The following is a 20,774-nucleotide window of genomic DNA, read 5'->3' on the forward strand; positions in this document are numbered from 1 at the left end:
GCCTGGTCGTTCCTAGGGGAGGGTCCACAAGTCCAGCTCCAACCCATCCCCAGCCAGAACACACTCCATTCTGCCCACCCCTTTCACCCTTCCCCCCAGTCAGGACAAGCCCTTTGCATGAGAGATTCAGTATAGAATCACTCTACACAGCACGAATAGAGAATTTCCCGTGCTTTCACTTTTCTGGGAGCAGGGTGCTAGGCTGAGCTGTTCTCCTCTCTGACACCCCTGGTGTCACGCCTCCATCTCTTCACCAGGCACATCTCTACTCCTCCCTGTGATTCCAGCCTCAATCCTTGATGGCTAGAGGTGGAAGAGGAAGAGGGCTGGGGATAGGAGAGGGCTTTCAGTTAAGAGGTCAAGCAACTCCCCGCTTCAGAGTATATAGAGCCATAAGACTTGCTCAAAGTCATGCAGTTACATGATCAAATTAATAGTAGCTAACCCTCTGATTGAGAGCTTCCTATATGCCAGGTACTTCCACAAGCACTTTACAGGTATTACACTATCCCATGAAAAAGTTACTATTATTATCCCTAATTTACAGATGAAGAAACTGAGGCATGGAAGCCAAAAATAGTTGCTGGAAGCCCCTAGACTAAAAAGTTAGAACTTTAACCCAAGGATATCTTGCAGTCAATGGCCACTCCCTCTCTTAGACAGGGGATTTAGGGAACCAGCTTCTGCTCTTCCCCCTCTCCTCCATCCCCCCTTTTTTCTCCCCTTCCCCATAGTTGAACTTCTTACTATATCCAGGCTCATGTTTGTAAACAATCCAATCAGAAAGAGGCATGTTCAAGGAGTTGCCCAATCAAGAGCAGGGAGTTTGGAAAGTAGGGACCATTCAGAGAGGGTGACGATGAAGGGCAGCCCAATGCAAAGCAGGTTTGGCTAGAGGGATTGTGGAGGGACCAATCAGAGAGCCAGAACAGAATACACTACCCAATGAAGAGTCAGCACACCGGGGCATGGCTTTAGGTTTAGGGGCCACTCCTTCAAGAGGTGGTACAAGCTAGAGGCCACCTCCCCTCTTTCCGCCAACCTCCTCTCTAGACTCCCACAGACTAGGCTCCCTAGTTTTTGAATTCAGGTCCTAGGCTTTCCCTGGGACACTTCTCCCTGCTCACCTTGAATATAAGAAGGGCTTATGCTGAAAGGCAGAAACTGGAGTTTAGGACATAGCTGAGAATGGAGGAACCAAACTAGGCATGAGGGGCCAGTGCCTAGGCTGCAAACGGGATGCTCTTGGGGTGGAGCCTAAAGTGGAGTGGTGGGGGCGGTGGACCTAAGCTTGAGGGCCACTGCTTAGATCAGATAGGGCTGAGGTTTTGGCTTCGAGGCAGGGTTGTGACATAGGGTGGGGCCTAGGCTTAGGGGCGGGGCCTGATGGAAGAATGAGATTGGTGTGCGTCTCTGTTAGAAGGTGTAGGGCAGGAATTAGGGTGTGAGGAAACAATTCCATTATCTACCTGCTGCCCTCCTTTACAGGCCGGCTCATATTCCCTGACTTTATGGGGCATTCTCCAGCTGCTGGGGTATACCCCTTCTGTTCTTGTGTTCCAGGCTGGGAGATCATGTTTCTTCCTTCGTGTGACTCCTGCAGTAAGTCTGGAATGGGCCTAGCTCCCCAGCCCTCACCTAAGAAACATTCAAGAACACATGTTTACTGAGCACCTACTGGGTGCCAATAGCTCTCTGGACACTAGAGAAAATTGGTGCCCATGCCACTCCTCTCAGGAGGCTTGTATTTTAATGACCAAACAACAAGCAATAACAAAGAGGTCAACAATAAATAATAAACAAGTAAACAAGATTGTTAACAAGAATGACAAGTGCTATGAGGGAAATAAAATGAGGTGATGTGACAGACATGCTGGGACCTGTTGGGGCAATTCTTTTGTTGTTGTTGTTGCCTCCTTAGTTTCTAGAAGAGTCCTGCTTCCCCTCCCCTGCCCCACAACATTTATTATGAAAAATTTCAAACAGTCAAGTTGAAACAATTTTACAGTGAATATCCATCTGCGCACCACAGGGCCAGATGTACTCTGTGAGTGGAGCTGTCTCTGCTTGGGCTCAGGTCCTTTGTTTCTCCATCTCTGTGTATCTCTGTATAACTTACATTCAAGGTGAGCAGGGAGAAGTGTCCCAGGGAAGTCCTAGGACCTGAATTCAAAAACTAGGGAACCTGGTCTGTGGGAGCCTAGAGTGGAAGTTAGCAGAAAGAGGGTTGGTGGTCCCTAGTTTGTACCATCTCTTGAAGGAGTGGCCCCCAAACCTAAAGAAACAAAGCGCCTGAGCCCAAGCAGATACAGCCTCACTCACAGAGCACATTTTATTGCTATCTTTCTTCTCCTGTCTTCCCTCTTACTGTTATCTTTCTCCTCCTTTCTCCTCCCCTGCCCACTCCTGTCCATCCCAGACCTGCCCTTACATTGTCTCCCTTCACCTCCACCTTGTTCTGCCATTTACTATCTGTGTGACCTTAGGCAAGTGACTAAATCTGTCTGTGGCTCAATTTTCCCCATCTGTAAGACAGGGATACCGATGGGATCACCTCATCTGGCTCCTGTGAAGGGTGAATGCAGTTGGATTTGTGAAGCCCTTAACAACGATCTGTGGCACATAGTAGTGCTCCACTTTCGCTGTTGTTGTTAGTATTTTCCCACTTATGTCCTCCCAGCCCTGTATCTCCATGCACCAGCTGGGAGCACGAGGAACCACGGTGAGGGGTAGGGATGGTACTTGGGTGGTGGTAATGATGATGGTGGAATCTGGAGACTTGTGGGATTCTGAGTGTCCCCAGGCATCTAATGGTTGCAAATGGGGTCAAGGTTTACTAGTGGGAGGCTCTGCAGGGGTGATTTTGATCTAGGGGACAGGACAGGCTTTGCAGCTACGAAGAATTTAGGGAAAGGGCTTGAGGCAGGATCTTGATACAGTGGGATCCAAAATGGGAAGGGTTGGGGCTGCCAAGGACCTACAGAACTGCAACAAGAGAGATTTGGAGGGATGGTCTTGCTGGGTTTGGGGGCCTGGTGAGTGTTTCAGAACGAGGTAGAAAGTGGCCTGAGATACTCAGTGTGATCTGGGGGAGGGGCCAGGGGGTCAGCTATTGGGTAGGAGTTGAGCAATGAAGGGGGCTAAACAAGGAAGAAATAAGGAATCCTGGGCTCCACGGAAGTCACAGGGAGGGGAAGGGTCCAAGAGAGAGAATAGGAACAGGGAGGAGGCAGGGAAAGAACCTGGGGCAAATCAAGGGCTCTGAAAACCAAGAGGTGCCTTGGAGGGAGGGATGGTCAGGGGTATAATGGGGGGTACTGGGGAAAGTTTAGAGTCTCCTACGGGAATAAGAGACTTTTTTGGGGCCCCGTAGAAGTTAGACATGGCCTGGAATCCCTACTGTGAATCAGGGAATGGTTTGAGGTCCTAGAGGGTGGAAGAACATGCCTGCTGGGGGTTGGGGGTGGGGTGCCCAAGAAGCAGTAGGGTATGGTTTGTGATCCTGGGTGGCTGTCAAAAACGGTCTGGGCCCCCAAAGGGAGTAAGGCATGATCTGGGGACTCCCTGCATGCTGACATATGGTCTGGGACCTCTGAATGTTGGAGTATGGTCTAGAGTCCCTGAAGGATGGGGTGTGGTCCTGGAGTCCACCTGAATGTTGGGGTATAATATAGGGTTCCCAGTGGGGATGCTCTGAATCTTCTTGGATGTGGGGTTATGATCTGGGCTCCCCTGGGAGTTGATGACATGATTTGGGGTCCCTCATGGGGTGTGGTGGGAGTCTGAGGTCATCAAGGAGAATAGCACATGATTTGTGGTCCTGGGTGGCTGTAGAACATGGTCAGGGTCCTCAAAGGATCTAAGACAAGGTTTGAAGTCCTCCTGAGTATTGGAGCTTCATCCGAGGTCTTCATTGGGAGATTCGGGGTCCCCAAGCCAGTCGGGGCGTGGTCTGGGGGTCTCTGGGGAAGCCGGTGGGGCTGGAGGTGGGGCTCGGGAGGGGACAGGGGTGGGCCCGCGGCTCCGCAGTGGAGAGGGGTCTGCAGCGAGCTCGGGGCAGGGGTCTAGGTGTGTGGCCGCCCCTCCCGCCCACTCCGGCCGGCGCCCCCTCCCCCCTTGCGGCGGTGGCGGCGGCGGGACTCGGGCGGCGGGCGGCGCGGAGGGCGGAGCTCGGCGGCGGCTCGGGAGGGAGGGCGGGAGGCGGGAGGGAGGCGGCCCCGCAGCACCGCGCCCCCTCCCCCGGCCCTCCCCCCACCATGGCGCGGAGCGAGGCGGCGGCGGCGGGGCCGGGCCCGGGGCCCCCCCTCCCGGGCTGGGTGAGCACGGCCCGCAGCGGCCCGGGAGGCGGCGGGCGGGGGCGCCGGTGTGAGCGTGCGAGCGAGTGAGTGTGTGTCCGCGGCGTTGCGGCGGGCCCGGCGTGCGCTCGCGCGGCCCTGTGTGTGTGCCCGGCGCCGGCGTGTGCGGCGCCCTGCTTGTGTGGCCATCCGGGTGTGTGCTGAGTGTTGAGTCGAGGTGCTGTGTCCGGCCGCGCGTGTGTGTCCCCCGAGTGGCCGCCCCTCCGGCTGTGTGTCTGGGGGGCTGTCGCGCGCCCATCGGAGGGGCTGTGTGCAGGTGTGTGTGCGTGGGTTGTGTGCCCAGGTGTGGGTACCCCCCGGCGAGTGTGTGCGCGCGGCGAGCTGTGTTGGGTGTTTGTGTCCAGGGTGGATGTCCATCCGAGGGTCTGTGTAGCCGGGTGTGCCCATTCGGGTGTCCATTTGTGTGTGTGTGTGTGTGTGTGTGTGTGTGTGTGTGTGTGTGTGTGTGTGTGTGTGTCTGCGGGTTGTATGTCTCCGAGGGTGTGTGTCTGTGCGTCCACATCAGGTTCCTGGCTGGCCGCTGGGTCTCCGCGCCTTGTGGGTCCAGGCCTCTGTGTGGGTTTGATGGGGGGCAGTTTGCCGTTCCTTCGGTCCATGTCTACTGGGGGGGGTCCTCAGCGGTCCTTGTGGGAGACGGCCATGTCTTCCCCTTCCCGGTGACTGGGAGGGGGGATGGGAGGCCGGTAGGTGGACAGATGGAAGGATGCAAAGCTGAGGGATGGACAGATGGGCCCCAAGGGGAGAGGCGCAGACCCGGCCCTTCCCCACCCACCCCACCCAACCCCAATCCCCCAACCTGCCAGATCTCTGCAGATGGGGCCAGAGTTGCCTGCATACAGATGGCCAGGCTGGGGTACCTTTGGGCTGCTGGTGGGAGGATCTGTTTGGACCTGTGCTCTAGGACTAGGCTCCCAACCCTCTGAGATTTGACCCGCTCAACTCTGACTTCTGGCCTTGGCTTGTGCCTTGGTTGGGGTTGTGGGAGATGTTCTGAGAAGGAGGGATGTTAGGATTTCTTTGGCCTGGGAAGTAGGTGGGGTGGGGGACCTCAGGGCTGGGAGGTATGTGTGTGCATGACTGTGAGTATGAATCTCTGCCTATCAGTTGACTATGCTACTGTGGTTCAGGTTTTTTGTGTGCATTTGTAGGTGTATAAATCCCTCGCCGGGCTGTTATGTGAGCATGTGTCTGTTATGAGTGAACATCTCAGTGTCTGTGCAAAGGTGGATCTTGGCGTGCCTGTGTGCTTGCTTGAGTGTATATCAGCCTTGTCAGTGTCTGTGTATGCTTATAGTTCTATGTATGTGTGTGAGATATGTATCAGCTAGTGTGTGCAACTGTGCATTTCTTGGCATAGGAATGTATCAGCTTTTGTGTCCGGGCATTATGGGGATCTGAGAAATCTGACTGTGTTGGGCATTTAAGAGTGTGCACCTGTGTATCTTTGTGCAGATGAGTATCTGTTATATATGTGTGTCCCTGTGTGTTGGTGAGTGTGCAAGGGTATATCTGTTATAGGTGCATATACCTGGTTGTCTGCAAGGGAGTGCATGGATTACTCTGTTGTGTGTGTGTACCTGTGTGTGTGAATGTGCAAGGGAAAGTCAATGCTGTATGTGTGTGGTTGTGTGCATGTGCACCAACCTTAAGAGTATGTGTCTGTGAGTCCATTTATGCATCAGTGTTCGTCTCTGGGGACTGCGGTGATATACATTCAAACATATATGTGCAGAGTGATATGCACGCGTATGACTGTCCCTGGCACAGGGCCACCTCCATTCTGGGCCCAGCGAGACTGGGGCCCATGTGGCATGACCCATGTGGTTCATTCAGGGGTCCATGGACATAACTGTGTCCACATCCCAGGCCACAAGCCCATGGAGAATTGGGGTAACACAGATCATGCTAGAGTGTCCATGGAAAGCCAAAAGTAGAGACTAGGGTTGTGGGCCTATGTGGATTTTGGCATGTCCACACATGTTGGTGTGACAGTGGTGTGATGGTGAGGATGGGAACCTCTGGCTCTTCCCCATTCCTGGTATCACTCAGGTTTTTGAAGTTGGGGGACTGGGATGTGAACTCTGGAAGGAGGAGTTGGGACCCTAGAGTTGTGGATCTTGAAAGAGGAGCCTAGTGGGAGGGCAGATTCCTGGGTCTTGAGAAAGGAAGGGAGTGAGACCTGGAGCCTTGAGTCTGAGGGAGGAGGAACGTAGGGTTCCAGACTCCAGGGTCTTGAGGGAGGTGGGGGCTGGGACCCCTGGCCTCTGGATCCCCCAAAGGAGTCCTGGACTCTTGGGTTTTGGAGGTGAACAGTCCTGAGGCCCAGACTCTGGTTTCCAGAGATGACTTCTTAGATCTATTTGAGACTCTGCAGGGCCTGCAGCAGGAGGGCAGGGAATGATCACACCAGGGACTTCCTTGACTGAGATGGTTTCTGAGGCAGGTCCTCAGAGAGGAGCCTGAAGGATGCTAATAGAGTCATTTTGTTCCTTTGTAGGTACTGGCCCAGGCCCTGACTCCCTGAAGAGAGGTGAGTGGGGTCCCTCAGGCTGGGGGAGTTTTTGGGCTGGAGTCATGGAGCCCTGCCTCAGAAGGTTTTCAGGGCAGGGTATGGCCGTTTCCCCAGGGGCCAGGTGACCCCCTCCCTCCAGGTCGGGGGTGGTGACAAGGTCAAGAGTGTCATGTTTGGATAAGGGCTTATGGTAGAGCCAGAACATGGTGGCAGGTGGGGGTCTCAAGCCTGGAGGCATCTGCTCTCAGGATGGGTAAGGTGGTCAGGAAAAGAAAGTTTCCTCATGATATCAGTAAAGGGTACGAGAGTGTTTCATGACATGAAATGACCCCTGCATTTGGAGAGAGTGGCATGGACATGGTTCACCGTTTTGTGTGTATCTGTGCACGCCTGTGGGAACATCTGATAGTCTGACCAGCTGGTGGCTGAGGGAGAGCCAGAGAAAATGCTTAAATTCATCATCATCATCATCATCATAGCAGCTAACACTGGTACAGTGTTTATTGTCAGGACCTATTCTAAGCATGTTACAGTGTATTATCTCATTTAATCTCACAACAACCCTATGAGGCATGTCCTTTCCACAACCCTGTGCCACTGCCAAAGGTGGTGGAGGGGGGCTTTCCTTTAACATGTATTTAATCTCACAACAACCCTATGAGGCAGGTGCTATCATTATCCCCATTTTACAGATGAGCACATTGAGGCACAGAGAGTGAAGTCACTCAACTAAAGTGCCGCCCCAGGGAACTGAAGGGTGAGTCCCTGCAGGCGGGCCAGATCCTGTCCTGCAGTGTTGCACTGGCTCTCAATAAAAGTTAGCTGTTTTCACTGCTGTTGTTAATTCCTTCAACCTGAGTCCCACCTCAGCGGTGGGAGGTGAAGCTCTGTACCTCATTTCATAAATCGGAGTTCTAAGCACCAGAGACCCTACTGCCAAGCAGGTACAGAGCTGGGCTTCCTAACTCTGGGGTTCTGCCTTCCAGGCCAGGGTTTTCTGTCCAGTACAAAGCAGTGTCCCACAGGGAGTGAAAGACATTATTGGGGGGTCTCGGCGATGGGGGATGCCCTTAGCCTGAGTCTACCTCTTTCTCTCTTCAGCCTAGTCGCTGTCTTCTCAGTTTCTATCTCTTTCTTCCTCTGCCTTTGTCTCTCTCTCTGAGACTCTTATTCTCCATCCCTGCCTGTCCCTGTCTCCCATCTATGTTTCAATGGCTCTTTTCTCTGTGTCTCTTCCATGCTAAGTTCTTCTTTGTTTTGGCTTCTGTCTCACTCCCTGTCTCTCCACCTTTCCTTTGGGTTCTTTCTCTTTCTCTCTCTCTCTGACTCTGTCTCTGTTTCTGCCAGTCCATCTCCTTCCCCTTTGTCTCTCCCTGTCTCCTCACCTCTCTCTGACTCTCTTGGCCTCTCCTCTCCATGTCCACAGTCCCCCTCCCCATGGGCTGAAGGATCAGGGCCATGTAGGCCATGGCCCCAAACTGCAGATTCCCAGGGGTGGGCCAGCAGGGAGTGGGGTGAGGGGCAGGGTGAAAACAGTTTCAGGGACGCCCCCTTCCCATCCTTTCCACTTCATCCCCCCACCCACCCCATGTTGTGATAGGAGCTGACATGTCGTGGGCTGCAGCCGCCGCAGGGGAATCCCTGCCGGAAGGTTGTGCCTGGAGCAGAGGCATAGCGTGAGTGAGTGAGTGAGTGAGTGTGTGTGTGTGTGTGTGTGTGTGTTTGTGTGTAGGCATGTATGGGGCCTTGTGTGTGCTCACTGATGTGAACATGAAAGTCTGCCCCATGCTTGGGAGCTCAGCAGAGCCCAGGATGAAAACAGGCTCCGAGAAGGGCTTCCCAAGCTAAGCAGGGAGACTGGTGTGTTTTTCTCAGCCCCATCTTCTACCCTCAGACTCCCTGTGCCACTGCCAAAGGTGGTGGAGGGGGGCTTTCCTTTAACATGTATTGAATACTTGCTGTGTGCTCAGCCCTGTGCTCGGTGCTCCCCATGAGTGAGTCTGAACCCTTGCAACAATGCAATGAAAATGGTACAATTATCATCCTGTTTTATAAATCAGGAAATTATGGCCAAGTTAGGGGAAATCATTGGTGTGGGGTCACAGAGCTAGCAAATATTGGAACCAGGACTTGAATCTGAGTCTGATTTCAAAGCACTTGCTTTAAATAAGAGCACATACATCTGTGCCTGCCACATATTGAGCACTTGATGATGGTAATAGTAATTATTGCTAACATGTATTGAACACATTTTATATGCCAGGTACTGTTCTAAGTATACCTTGCTCATTAATCCATTTAATCCTCACAGAAGTAAGGCTTGTTTTTAATCTCCATTTTACAGATGAAGAAACCGAGATTCAGAGAGGTTCAAACACTTGCCCGAGGTCACACAGCTAGTAAGTGTCAGAGCTGGAGTTTGAACCTAGGGACTATGGCTTTGAAATCCATGACCAAGTCAGCAGTGATTTGATTTCTCAAGATATTTAGTGTATACTGGAAGGCCCAGGTTTGGCCCCATGTCACCTGTCTGGTTGGGAGATCATGAGAGGTCTGGGAGCTCCTAGAGGAGGGGCAGAGTTGGGGGTAGGACATTCGGGAGGGGCAGTGGTCGTTTACCAGCCAGTATGGAAATATTGTTATTGACAGTAAATGCATGCCAGCTGATGAGTCCTGTGACTGTCCTATAGGCCTGATGGTCAGGAAGGGAGGGGTCTGGGTCAGACTCCTAGCAGGACATCCCAGGGAGGCCAGCTGGTGGTCTAGCCTTTTGCCCGGGTGACCTGTCTCCTTCCCCGGCAGGACTTACCTCCCACTCCTCTTGCCTCCCCGGTGCACCATGGCTCCAGGCCCCTTCTTCTCGGCGCTCCTCTCGCCGACGCCTGCTGCCCTGCCCTTCCTGCTGCTACTCTGGGCTGGGGCATCTCGTGGCCAGCCCTGCCCCGGCCGCTGCATCTGCCAGAACGTGGCGCCCACACTGACCATGCTGTGCGCCAAGACTGGCTTGCTCTTTGTGCCACCGGCTATCGACCGGCGAGTGGTAGAGCTGCGGCTCACTGACAATTTCATCGCAGCTGTGCGCCGCCGAGATTTCGCCAACATGACCAGCCTGGTGCACCTGACCCTGTCCCGTAATACCATCGGCCAGGTGGCAGCTGGCGCCTTTGCCGACCTCCGCGCCCTCCGTGCTCTGCACCTCGACAGCAACCGTCTGGCCGAGGTGCGCGGTGACCAGCTCCGTGGCTTGGGCAACCTCCGCCACTTGATCCTTGGCAACAACCAGATCCGCCGGGTGGAGTCGGCTGCCTTTGATGCCTTCCTGTCTACCGTGGAAGACCTGGATCTGTCCTACAACAACCTCGAGGCCCTGCCATGGGAGGCCGTAGGCCAGATGGTGAACCTGAACACCCTCACGTTGGACCACAATCTCATTGATCACATCGCCGAAGGTACCTTCGTGCAGCTTCACAAACTGGTTCGCCTGGACATGACTTCCAACCGCCTCCATAAACTGCCCCCTGATGGGCTCTTCCTGAGGTCCCAAGGCACCGGGCCGAAGCCACCCACACCTCTCACCGTCAGCTTCGGCGGCAACCCTCTGCACTGCAATTGCGAGCTGCTCTGGCTGCGGCGGCTGACCCGAGAGGATGACCTGGAGACATGCGCTACCCCCGAGCACCTCACCGACCGCTACTTCTGGTCCATCCCGGAGGAGGAGTTCCTGTGTGAACCCCCTCTGATCACACGGCAGGCGGGGGGCCGGGCCCTGGTGGTGGAGGGCCAGGCAGTCAGCCTGCGGTGCCGCGCTGTGGGTGACCCTGAACCCGTAGTGCACTGGGTGGCGCCTGATGGGCGGTTGCTGGGGAACTCCAGTCGGACTCGGGTCCGGGGGGATGGGACACTGGATGTAACCATCACCACCTTGCGGGACAGTGGCACCTTTACTTGCATCGCCTCCAACGCTGCCGGTGAAGCCACAGCACCTGTGGAGGTGTGCGTGGTACCTCTGCCTCTGATGGCACCCCCACCAGCTGCCCCACCACCTCTCACCGAGCCTGGCTCCTCTGACATTGCAACGCCTGGCCGACCCGGTGCCAATGAATCAACTGCTGAGCGCCGGCTGGTAGCAGCCGAACTCACCTCAAACTCCGTGCTCATCCGCTGGCCAGCCCAGAGGCCTGTACCCGGCATCCGCATGTACCAGGTTCAGTACAACAGCTCTGCCGATGATTCTCTGGTGTACAGGTTGGTGCTTCAGTTCCAGGGGCCCTGACTCCCATCTGTCACTCCTTTGGGGTTCTAGATGACCATGCAGAGTTGTCTTGTGCCCTCATTTGCCCTATCTCCTTCTCTGTCCTCTGTCTGTTTCTGTCTGTCTCTGTTTCTCATGCATTTAGCAAGTTCTCTTTGAGCACCCACATGAACCAGAGCAGGGCTGGGCGCTGGAGTTAACAGTGAATGTGCCCAGAATGATCCCTGCTCTCATGGGGCTCACCTCACTGCTCCCCAAAGGTGTTTGATTGTGTGCCCTCTCAGTTAAACATACACACACATTTACAGTTATATTTATATTTCAAAATTACATACCAGTGTTACTATATGAACATATTGGGTACTTTATAGAAACAGAAAGCAAAAAGCATCAGAAAAACATGTAAGTTATTTCCGCCATCCACTGGGTTAGAAGCCTTTACTCTGGTTATAGAGTCACTTTCCCCCATCATCCCTGTCATTCTCTTGCTCTTGCTTCTGTCTCTGCCTGTACCTTCTCTCTCTCCTGCCCTCATTAGGTACTGAGCTCCTGCTCTGCGCTAGGCTCTGACTTCACTTGGGTGGTGCCAGAGGGGAAGTAGCCATTGCCCCACCTGTGGGGAGCCCCAGCTCTTAGGGATGCTCTGACCTATACAGCAGGCCTGCCTCTTGGCCTCTATCTTCACCTTCCCCAGTGTCCTCTTGGCCACAGTCCTGGCACACAGGAGGGGCTTTCCCATGTTGGTTGATGGGTGAATGCCTCTCTTTTCCCTGGTCTCTGTCATCATCACTTTTTCTCTTTTTGAATCTGGTCACCAAACACTGAGTAAATGCTCACTGCAGGTCAGATCCATGCTGGGCCCTGCGCCTGCTGAGATAGATTAGACAAGATAGAACAGACACCAGTCCAGTCTTACAAACATTAGGGAAAACAAGGGAACAAAACAAAATCTTTATATGCCTGGCAAGGATGCCAACTCATTCAATCTTCCCAATTCTGCTGTGAAGTGGTCATGATTTCCCCTCCCATTTTATAGACAGAAAAACTGTGGCTCAGTAGGGAGAAGTCACTTGCTCAAAAGTCACACACAAAGTGGCAGAGCCAGGATTCCAGCCCTTACCCTTCTAACTCCTAATTCTGCCCTTTGCACTGAACATGTTTATTGAGCACCGACTGTTTGCCAGGCAGGGATTAAGGGAGATGAAAATACATTTCTGTAAATAACTCTTGGTTTTTGTGACTCTCCACCTCTCTGTTTCTCTCTCTTTCTCTAACCCATGGCCACAGTCCTGGCACACAGGAGGTGCTTTCCCATGTTGGTTGATGAGCATTTACTCAGTGTTTGGTGACCAGATTCAAAAAGAGAAAAAGTGATGACGACAGAGACCAGGGAAAAGAGAGGCATTTACACATGGTGGGGAAGAGGAGGTTCACAGGCCCCCAGATCCTGCATGTATACCGATGTTGATGGCCCTTTGACCCCAGCAGGGCAACGGACACCGGGACTCTTCCCTTCCCCTAGGGCCACAGTTCCAGTCCTTCATCCCCCATTACAGATAGCTGTGCTATGGCGCTGAAGGGGTTAACTTCCTCACTGCTGCCATGGGCGGAGGTGACATCCAACGAGAAACCTGCTCTGCTGCTTGCTTGGGTCTTGCAGCCAATTAGAGACAAATGGGCTCAAGCTTTCTTAAGGAGCCAGCCTCTGTCCTTCAAAAGAGGGGAGCCCCCAGCAACTGGTTATTCTAGGGGAAGACGCAAGAGGAATCTAAGGCTCTTTGACAGGGGAGGTGAGAGAAGAGGAAGACTTACAGCAGGAGCCCAACCAAGGTTGGATGGGCCTGAGGGGCAGTGGTCTGTAAAATGGCAGGCCAGGGGGAAGAGTCAGAGAAGTGAGCAGGCCTTTATGAGCTGCTGGGGTCCTTGCTTGTCTTTTGGTTGGAGGGAGGCGGCCTCTTGAAGGTGGGTGAACTGAGGTGGGCATCAGAACCAGAGGTTGCCTGGCTGCTGGGGAGGTGAAGAGGCCTGTAGAGATGAGGGCGTGGCCTTTCAGAGTAGGCGGAACTCCTGCTGCCTGGTCCCATGCAGATGAGGAGGCCGTCCTTGTCTCAGGTGACCCACTAAGAGCTTTGTAGGAGAGGAGAGCTTGTGAGGTTGAGTGCTGGACATGCAAGTCCATGTGGCAGTCCCGGCTTGGCCAAGGCTGGTCCTGGCCAACAGTATGGAAAGGATGTGCCTTAACAGAAGAGGGGCAAGGCTAATGGGAATGGTTTTACAAATGGGGAAGAGTGCAGCTGGCAGTAGAGTGAATCGCAGCAAGGGTTACTGGCCAACACTGGGTGAGGTTCAAGATAATGATGGTAAGGTTATTAAGTGCCAGGCTTTGGGTGTGTTAACTCATTCATACTTAACAACATCTCTATATAGGAATTCTTAATATTCCTCTTCAGGGGCTATGAGGCACAGAGAGATTAAGAAACTTGCTTAAGGTCACAGAGTTAGCAAGTGGCAGAGAGACTCAAACCCAGGCAATCTAGCTCTGAGACTTTGTCAGCCTAAATGCTTTTGTACCCTGCCCCTTGTTTGAGGGTAGGGGCCTATAGCAAGAAAGGGATCTACTTGGCTAAGTTTGCCTCAGTTTGGAGGAAACTTACTTGGGGGTGTGACTTGGTGACTTCTGGCGATACAGGGCAGGGCATGTACATAGAGTGGCTGCAGGACATGCAGAGTGAACGTGGTCCTAGGCACAGTAGGGGAACTATCCCCAGTGGACCTCTCTGGAGTATGGCTTGGAAATCACCAATCAGAAGGGGAGTTTGCCTGTAGCCACAGTTCCTTTGTGGGCAGGAATATGTAGTTGAGCGGCTTGGAAATTGTTCCAGAAGATAGGTGCAGCTAGGAGAGGTATTTACCTAAAGGTGGGACATGCAGATGACTGGAGTGGCCTGAATCATGGTTTCCCCAAAAGAGCAGGAATACCTACCAAAGGGGAACTAGATGAGCATTGGTTGACCCAGAAGGAGTAGACTGAGGGTATGAGTTGACCTCAGAGTCCACTTGAGTGAGGGTGGAGCATGCAGGTAAGGGGAAGCGGGTATAGTATCTGGGCATAAGAGATTTTGAAGGCAGTTGGCCTAAGAGGAGTGAGACATTGTTTGGGAGTGTGTCCCTTGAGGGCAGGGCATGAAAGCTATGGCACTCCTCCCATGCTGCCAGTATATGTAGATAAGGGAATATGAGTGGCAGACATTAATTATACTGGTAGGTGATGAGGCAGGGGGTGGTCTGAGGGCGGGGCATGCAGATGATGGCCATAACATGTAGCAACGGTTATGAGAGGGTGGGAATTTGTTGCTTGAATGGCTGCTGTTGTCCTGCAGAGGGTGAGGTACTTATAGGGATGGATGGTTAGGTAGCCAAGGGTGGGAAATGCAAGCGAAGCGACGTAGTTTTCAGAGTGGAGCTGACCCCTTGCTGATCCCACTCCCTCCCGCAGGATGATCCCATCTACCAGCCAAACATTCCTGGTGAACGATCTGGCGGCCGGCCGCGCCTACGACCTGTGCGTGCTGGCTGTCTACGATGACGGGGCTACAGCGCTGCCGGCCACGCGAGTGGTGGGCTGTGTGCAGTTTACCACGGCTGGGGATCCGGCGCCCTGCCGCCCGCTGAGGGCCCATTTCTTGGGTGGCACCATGATCATCGCCATTGGGGGCGTCATCGTTGCCTCGGTCCTCGTCTTCATCGTTCTGCTCATGATCCGCTACAAGGTCTATGGCGATGGAGATGGCCGCCGCGTCAAGGGGACCTCCAGGTCGCCCCCGCGGGTCAGCCACGTGTGCTCGCAGACCAACGGTGCAGGCGCGGCACAGGTCCCGCCTCTGCCGGCGCAGGACCGGTACGAGGCCCTGCGCGAGGTGGCGTCCGCAGCTGGTGCCGCCGAGGCTGCCGAGGGGAAGGCCGCTGCGCCTGAGACGGCTCCCGCGGACTTGGAGGCGGTCCTTGGACGCTCCTTGAGCGGCTCGGCCGCCTCGCTGTGCTTGCTGCCATCCGAGGAAACCTTCGGGGAGGAACCTCGGGCCGCGGCGGGCCCTCGGAGAAGCCGTTCCGGGGCGCTGGGACCCCCAGCTTCGGCGCCCCCGACTCTAGCTCTAGTTCCTGGCGGGGCCCCGGCCCGGCCGAGGCCGCGGCAACGCTATTCGTTCGACGGAGACTACGGGGCGCTCTTCCAGAGCCACAGTTACCCGCGCCGCGCCCGGCGGACAAAGCGCCACCGCTCCACGCCGCACTTGGACGGGGCTGGAGGGGGCGCGGCCGGGGAAGACGGAGACCTGGGGCTGGGCTCCGCCAGGGCGCGCTTGGCTTTTACGAGCACCGAGTGGATGCTGGAGAGTACCGTGTGAGCGGCGGGCCGGCGCTGGGACGCCTGGGTGTCGCGGGCAAACGCCCAGCTGACCAGTCGCTGGCCTCCCAGACGCTGGGGCAGGACTCGGGGGAGAAAGCGCAACGCCAATACGTCGGACTGGAGGGGAGACGCGTCCTTTTCCTCCCCGGAGGGGACCGGGCTGCCTGGACTATGGCTCTAGGTCACGTCCCCACGCCCAGGGGGCTGGAGGGGTGGTCCACTGGGCTACCCTACCCCACGGACTCCTTGTTCCCTCCACTCTCCTGCCCCTCCCCTCGCGCGCTCGCGGACCTCGCTGGAGCCGGTGCCTTACACAGCGAAGCGCGGGGAGGGGCAGGGTCCCCGGACACTGCAGCACTGAGACACGAGCCCCCAACCCCACCCGGCACCCGGGGCAGGGGCGAGGGGCCCATTTCTTGTATCTGGCTGGACTAGATCCTATTCTATCCCGCGGCGGCCTCCAAAGCCCCCACCCCATCCCATTCACCTCCCTGGTCCTGTTGGGTCTGACTTGGGGTCCCCCTTTCTCCGTTCCCTTCGTTTGTCTCTGACCCCCACTCTGTCGTCTCTGTCTTTCGTCTCTATCTTCCCTATTTGTCTCTCCTTTGTCTCTTCTGCCTCTAACCTCTCACGTTTTTGTCCAGTTTCCCTGTCTCTCCTAATTACCTCTTCCAACTACGCATTCTCCGGGGCAGGTCCCACTGGAAGGACCAGACTCTCCACTATTCCTTAACCTTTCCCCAAATAAAATCCCCACATAAACAAAATCCAAAACCAAATCCCCCTCCCTACTGGAGCCGGGACCCTCCACCGCAGCAGAATTAAACTTTTTTCTGTGTCTGAGGCCGCTCTGCTGACCTCTGTGTGTGTCTGTGTGTCTTGGTGGTAGTAGTGGAGGGGGCAACCTAGATTGTGATACTCCTAGATTACAGTTTAAGGACTCTTCAGTGAGACTGAAGGGGGAGGATCGTTAGTTGAGACCAGGGAGACTTGTAGACTATTTCCTCACTTCTGAAAGACTTAGAAGTGGGGAGTAATAATACAGTAATAGCTAACATTTAGTGAGTGCTTGCTTACCATGTGCCAAGCATCTAAGTGATTTAATCCTCACACCAACCCTGAGACATCTGTACAGTTACCCTGTTTTACAGATGAGGAAATTGAGGCCCAGAAAACTTGCCCAAGGTCCCATAACCAGAAGATGGCAAAATTGGGATTTAGAAAGGCAAGCAGCCTGACTTGAGTCTGTACTGTTAACCACAGAACTCCACTGCTGAGCAGTTTAGTGTTCATTCCCCATATGAATGGTGCTAAACAGTTCATCTCTCTGATGTCGGACAGCTGTTTGAGCTCTATACCTTTGGTCCCATTTTACAGACAGGAATCTGAACCAGGGCAAGGTGAAGTTAGTTGCCCAAGAATCCACAGAGAAGAAGTCAGGGAGCTGGCTTTTTGATCTTGGCATCTGTTCCTTGCTACTACACTAGGCTGCTCATGAGGCCTGTGCTAGAGACTGCAGAATGGCTGCAGTGACCTTCGCTGAGGTACCCAAAGCCAGCCTGGTGAGAGAGGAAACAGAGCTCGTTGGTTATTCTGGAATCTGAGGGACCCTAGGTGTTGGGGGGCGTCTTCTAGGGGCACAGAGGATGGTGTGGCAAGGGGAGTTTCTCAGGTGAAGCTAAGAGCTGTAGCTGGGGAAGGGAAGTTGGTTGGGCAGGATGCCCCCAGCCCTTGCTGGAGGGCCCTGCAATGAATAGTCCTTCCTGATTCAGGGGAAGAAGGAAGGAGGCTTCATGCCAGCCAGGGGCCCCCTGAGGCCTGGGGAGGAGAAGGGAAAGACAGAAATAGAAACAGAGCAGGAGGAAAGGGGATGGATCTGGGCAGACAAGGTGGGAGGCAGCAAGGACAGAGGCACTAGGGAACCGCAGGCCAGGAGGCTCGCTCACCTAGTGGCCCAACCACACTTAGCCGTCTCAACCATCACCACTCCTGGGTACTGAGGACATCCCACAAGCCAGGCACTGTGCTCACAATGTTCCCTGATGCATGAAGATTGAGCATGTAAACCAACACTCAGCTAAATGGAGTTACTTGGTTAGTAAGCATGATAGCACTTACCTTCTGCATCAGACGTGTAGCATGTGCACCCACTTTTCTAGTTGAGGAAACTGGAGTTCCGAGAGGTTAAGGGGCTTGCCCAAAATCATACAGCCAGTAAATGGCAGAGCCATGATTGGAAAGTTTACTGCCTCCAAATCCTGCACAAGTAACCTTCTGACTATATTGTCTCTGTTTCACCTGATAAAGCTTTGTTGAGCATGTACTATGTACCTGGTCCTGTGCAGGGGATATGGCAACGAACGAAATTGACAAATAAATTAAATAAAACAAGAACCCCCTGCCCCATGGAGCTTATATTCCAGAGGGGGAAGACAATAAATAAGCAAGTAAATAATGAGTGTCTCGTGGTAAATAAGTACCCTGTAAAGAGTGATAACAGTGTGATGGGACAGGGAATGACTGGAAGCCTGCTTTAGATTGAGGGTCAAAGAGAGTGATGTTGGAGCTGAAGAAATCCACTATAGGAAGAGCCAGGGAAAAACATTCCAGGCAAACTGAATAGCATGTGCAAAGGCCCTGAAGAGTATACTTGCTGTGTTGGAGGTAGTGTGTTTGGACTGGAGTGAGCAGAAGAAGGGTTGGGAGAGGCACGCAGATTCTGCAGAACCTTATGGGCTGTGGTCAAGAGTCAAGATTTTATTCTTGGAGCTGTAGGAAGCCAATGGAGGATTTTCAGCAAAAGAGGTATATGGGCTGATTTCAGTGGAGACCCCAGCTTTGTGCATCCCTTCAAGACAAAATCAGGAAGTGGTATCTTAGAACTTGGCATCCTCTCTTCAACATATTTGGGGTCCACATGGTCCGTGGTTCAGCCCTTTGGATGATACCTCACCTGCCTTCATTCCCCAGTAACCCCTTCATTTATTAGAGAATCATTAATGCCAATGACATGCTTGTGTTTTCAAAATTGAAAGCTTTAAACCCAAGGAACAGGTCGACTTGGTGAGAGAGGGCATGGCATCATCCAAGGGGAATGTTTGAGCATCTGCTCTGTGCCTGGCCCTGTGTTGGGCACTGGAGATGGAGACCCAGTGACCAAGAGAGACCCAGTCCCTGCCCTCCTGGAGCTCAGACAGAAAGATGGCTGTGTCAGGGCTATTACCATTGGAAGCACAGGGGACTGGGAGCTCAGAGGAACTGTCTGACCCTGCTTGGAGGTTCAGGTACATGTGTTAATCAGTCTTTTGGTAGCAAGTGACAGGCACTCAGCTTAACTGAATTAGGTATAAAAAGCAGGCATTTATTGGCTCATATATCTGGACAGAGACCATTGAGGGTAAAGCTGCAAGGAATTGGCCTTGAGACTGGAACTCAGACTTAACTCCACCAAGATACTCTTCTCACTTGTCTCCTTTCTCTTCTCTGCCTGTCTCAGCTCAGATTCATCCCCTTCAACTGCATGTGGTGAGGAAAATGGCCATGTGTTTACAGACACAGACTCAATCTTTCTAGCATCATAGGCTAGAAGTATAATGGCAAAAATAAAAAAAAATATCCCAGGGAAGGGCTCTGATTGGTCCTGCACTGATGGTGGCATCCATGGGAATGGAATGCTTTGATTGGCCAGGTGAGGGGTCATATTTCTGGGTACTGTGGCTTGGGTTGGAGGAGGTACATTGCTAAGATGTTGGGTGAACCATATGAAATCACCAGTTTTGTAGATTAGGAATGGCAGAATATTGGCAATTTGATAGGGTTGATCTTAAATCATCACCAGAAGAGTAGGACGGGTCTTTTAAGGTTCCGAGACTCAACTCCAATGTGGGGAAGGGGATCCAGCCCCATCCTCCCCCACAAGCCAGTAAGTCTCAGATACCAACAGGGTATCTGAAAATTCAGCTCGGTTCTGACTCAACCCCTACGCGGAGGTAATGTCAGATTCTACAGGTTGAGGGCTCCGTCCCGCAGGACTGCCCCTCGCCCCCACCACTTCAGACAATAGACTCAAGCTCCAGGATATTCCCTGTGCTTCTGACCAACCGCCTACAGATTGCAGGTTCCAATGACCTTCCCTTAGGTTTGATTAATTTGCTAGGGTGGCTTCCAGAACTCAGAGAAATGATATATTTCCCAGTTTATTAAAGAATGTAAATCAACAGCCAGATGAAGGGATACATAGGCTAAGGTTCCAAATAAAGGAGCTTTTGTCCTTGTGGAGCTTGGGCCCTGGCTTGGTGGCACTTGGAAGCATTCTAGTTCCCCAGGCATGGAAGCTCTCTGAAAAACAAGCTGTTCTCTGGGGTTTTATGGAGGCTTCATTACATAGTCATGATTGACTATGTCATTGGCCGTTGGCTGGTTGAACTCCAGCCCGTTCCCCCACCTGGAGGTTGAGGGTGGTGGTGGGACTGAAAGTTCCAACCCTCTAATCACGTGGTTGGTCCTCCTGACAGTCAGCCAGTGCCCTTGGGTGGGGTCCAAATTCACCTTAATTAATAATAAGACATCTATTTCACCTTTATGACTCTGAAGTGTTTTCAGGAACTGTAGATGAAGACTAAATACATCTGAGAAGTATTTATTCGGTCATCTGAATGACATGCAAAAGAGTGAGAGTCATAGGATCATCTGAATGACCAAATATGTATTTCTTCTAAGCCATTATATCACAGTGGGAAAGCTTGTTGGGCATATAGAAGCAATAGAACCTCCAGAGCGCCACTTGGATGGATTTTTGGAGGCGGAGGTGATATTAGTCAAGACATAAAAGATGAATGGAAATTAGCCAGATGAGGACATTGTAATGGTGGGAGAGTAGTAGGACATGTCCCCAGCAGAGGGAGTGAACAGCTTCTACAAAAACTGTCATGAGAGAGGACAAGGGAAGGAGATGCCACTGTGCTTTGGCGATGGAGTGCTCTGACTGGGCAAACCTGAGTCACGTGTCCGACCAAATGAGGGTGTGGGAAAGGTGGGGCGTCATTCCCCAAAGGATAATTGAGGATCTTTATCAGGAGAAATGGATGCTGGGGAGGAAAAAACAAAATAAATCCAGTTCAAAATTTCTTTGTTAGGCCTTGGTGCCTCTCAGCATAGATTTGCAACCTTATTTCCATTACAGAACTTATACTGAAGTGCTCATGTACTTGAACTCAGACATATCTTATATCATGCACATTTGTATCATCA

General features: G+C 53.1%; 1 protein-coding gene across 5 annotated transcripts; it reads left to right on the plus strand.

Annotated features, from left to right (window-relative positions):
* Positions 1-4,194: 4,194 nt before the first annotated feature.
* LRFN1 (leucine rich repeat and fibronectin type III domain containing 1) lies at positions 4,195-16,381 on the plus strand. 5 transcript variants are annotated; one of them, XM_037021682.2, is made up of 6 exons: positions 4,195-4,316; positions 6,853-6,885; positions 7,560-7,624; positions 9,212-9,266; positions 9,670-11,112; positions 14,616-16,381. In XM_037021682.2, exons 5-6 carry the CDS (start codon positions 9,707-9,709, stop codon positions 15,520-15,522), a joined length of 2,313 nt encoding a protein of 770 aa, XP_036877577.2. In that variant the 5' UTR covers positions 4,195-4,316; positions 6,853-6,885; positions 7,560-7,624; positions 9,212-9,266; positions 9,670-9,706; the 3' UTR covers positions 15,523-16,381. The 5 variants fall into 5 exon arrangements, with proteins under 5 accessions (XP_036877577.2, XP_073081769.1, XP_036877579.2 ...); XM_073225668.1 differs by lacking the exon at positions 7,560-7,624; XM_037021683.2 differs by lacking the exons at positions 4,195-4,316; positions 7,560-7,624 and adding an exon at positions 4,362-4,381.
* The last annotated feature ends 4,393 nt before the right edge of the window (positions 16,382-20,774 follow it).

This window comes from Manis javanica, chromosome 17, assembly GCF_040802235.1.
Source record: "Manis javanica isolate MJ-LG chromosome 17, MJ_LKY, whole genome shotgun sequence".
NCBI classification, from domain to species: Eukaryota; Metazoa; Chordata; class Mammalia; order Pholidota; family Manidae; genus Manis; species Manis javanica.

What these genes read in the sequence shown, in the direction of transcription:
- LRFN1 (XM_037021682.2), top strand. Translation starts at nt 9,707, where the DNA reads ATGGCTCCAGGCCCCTTCTTCTCGGCGCTCCTCTCGCCGACGCCTGCT. An exon ending in GATGATTCTCTGGTGTACAG is followed by an intron (nt 11,113 to 14,615) that starts GTTGGTGCTTCA and finishes TCCCTCCCGCAG; the next exon opens with GATGATCCCATCTACCAGCC.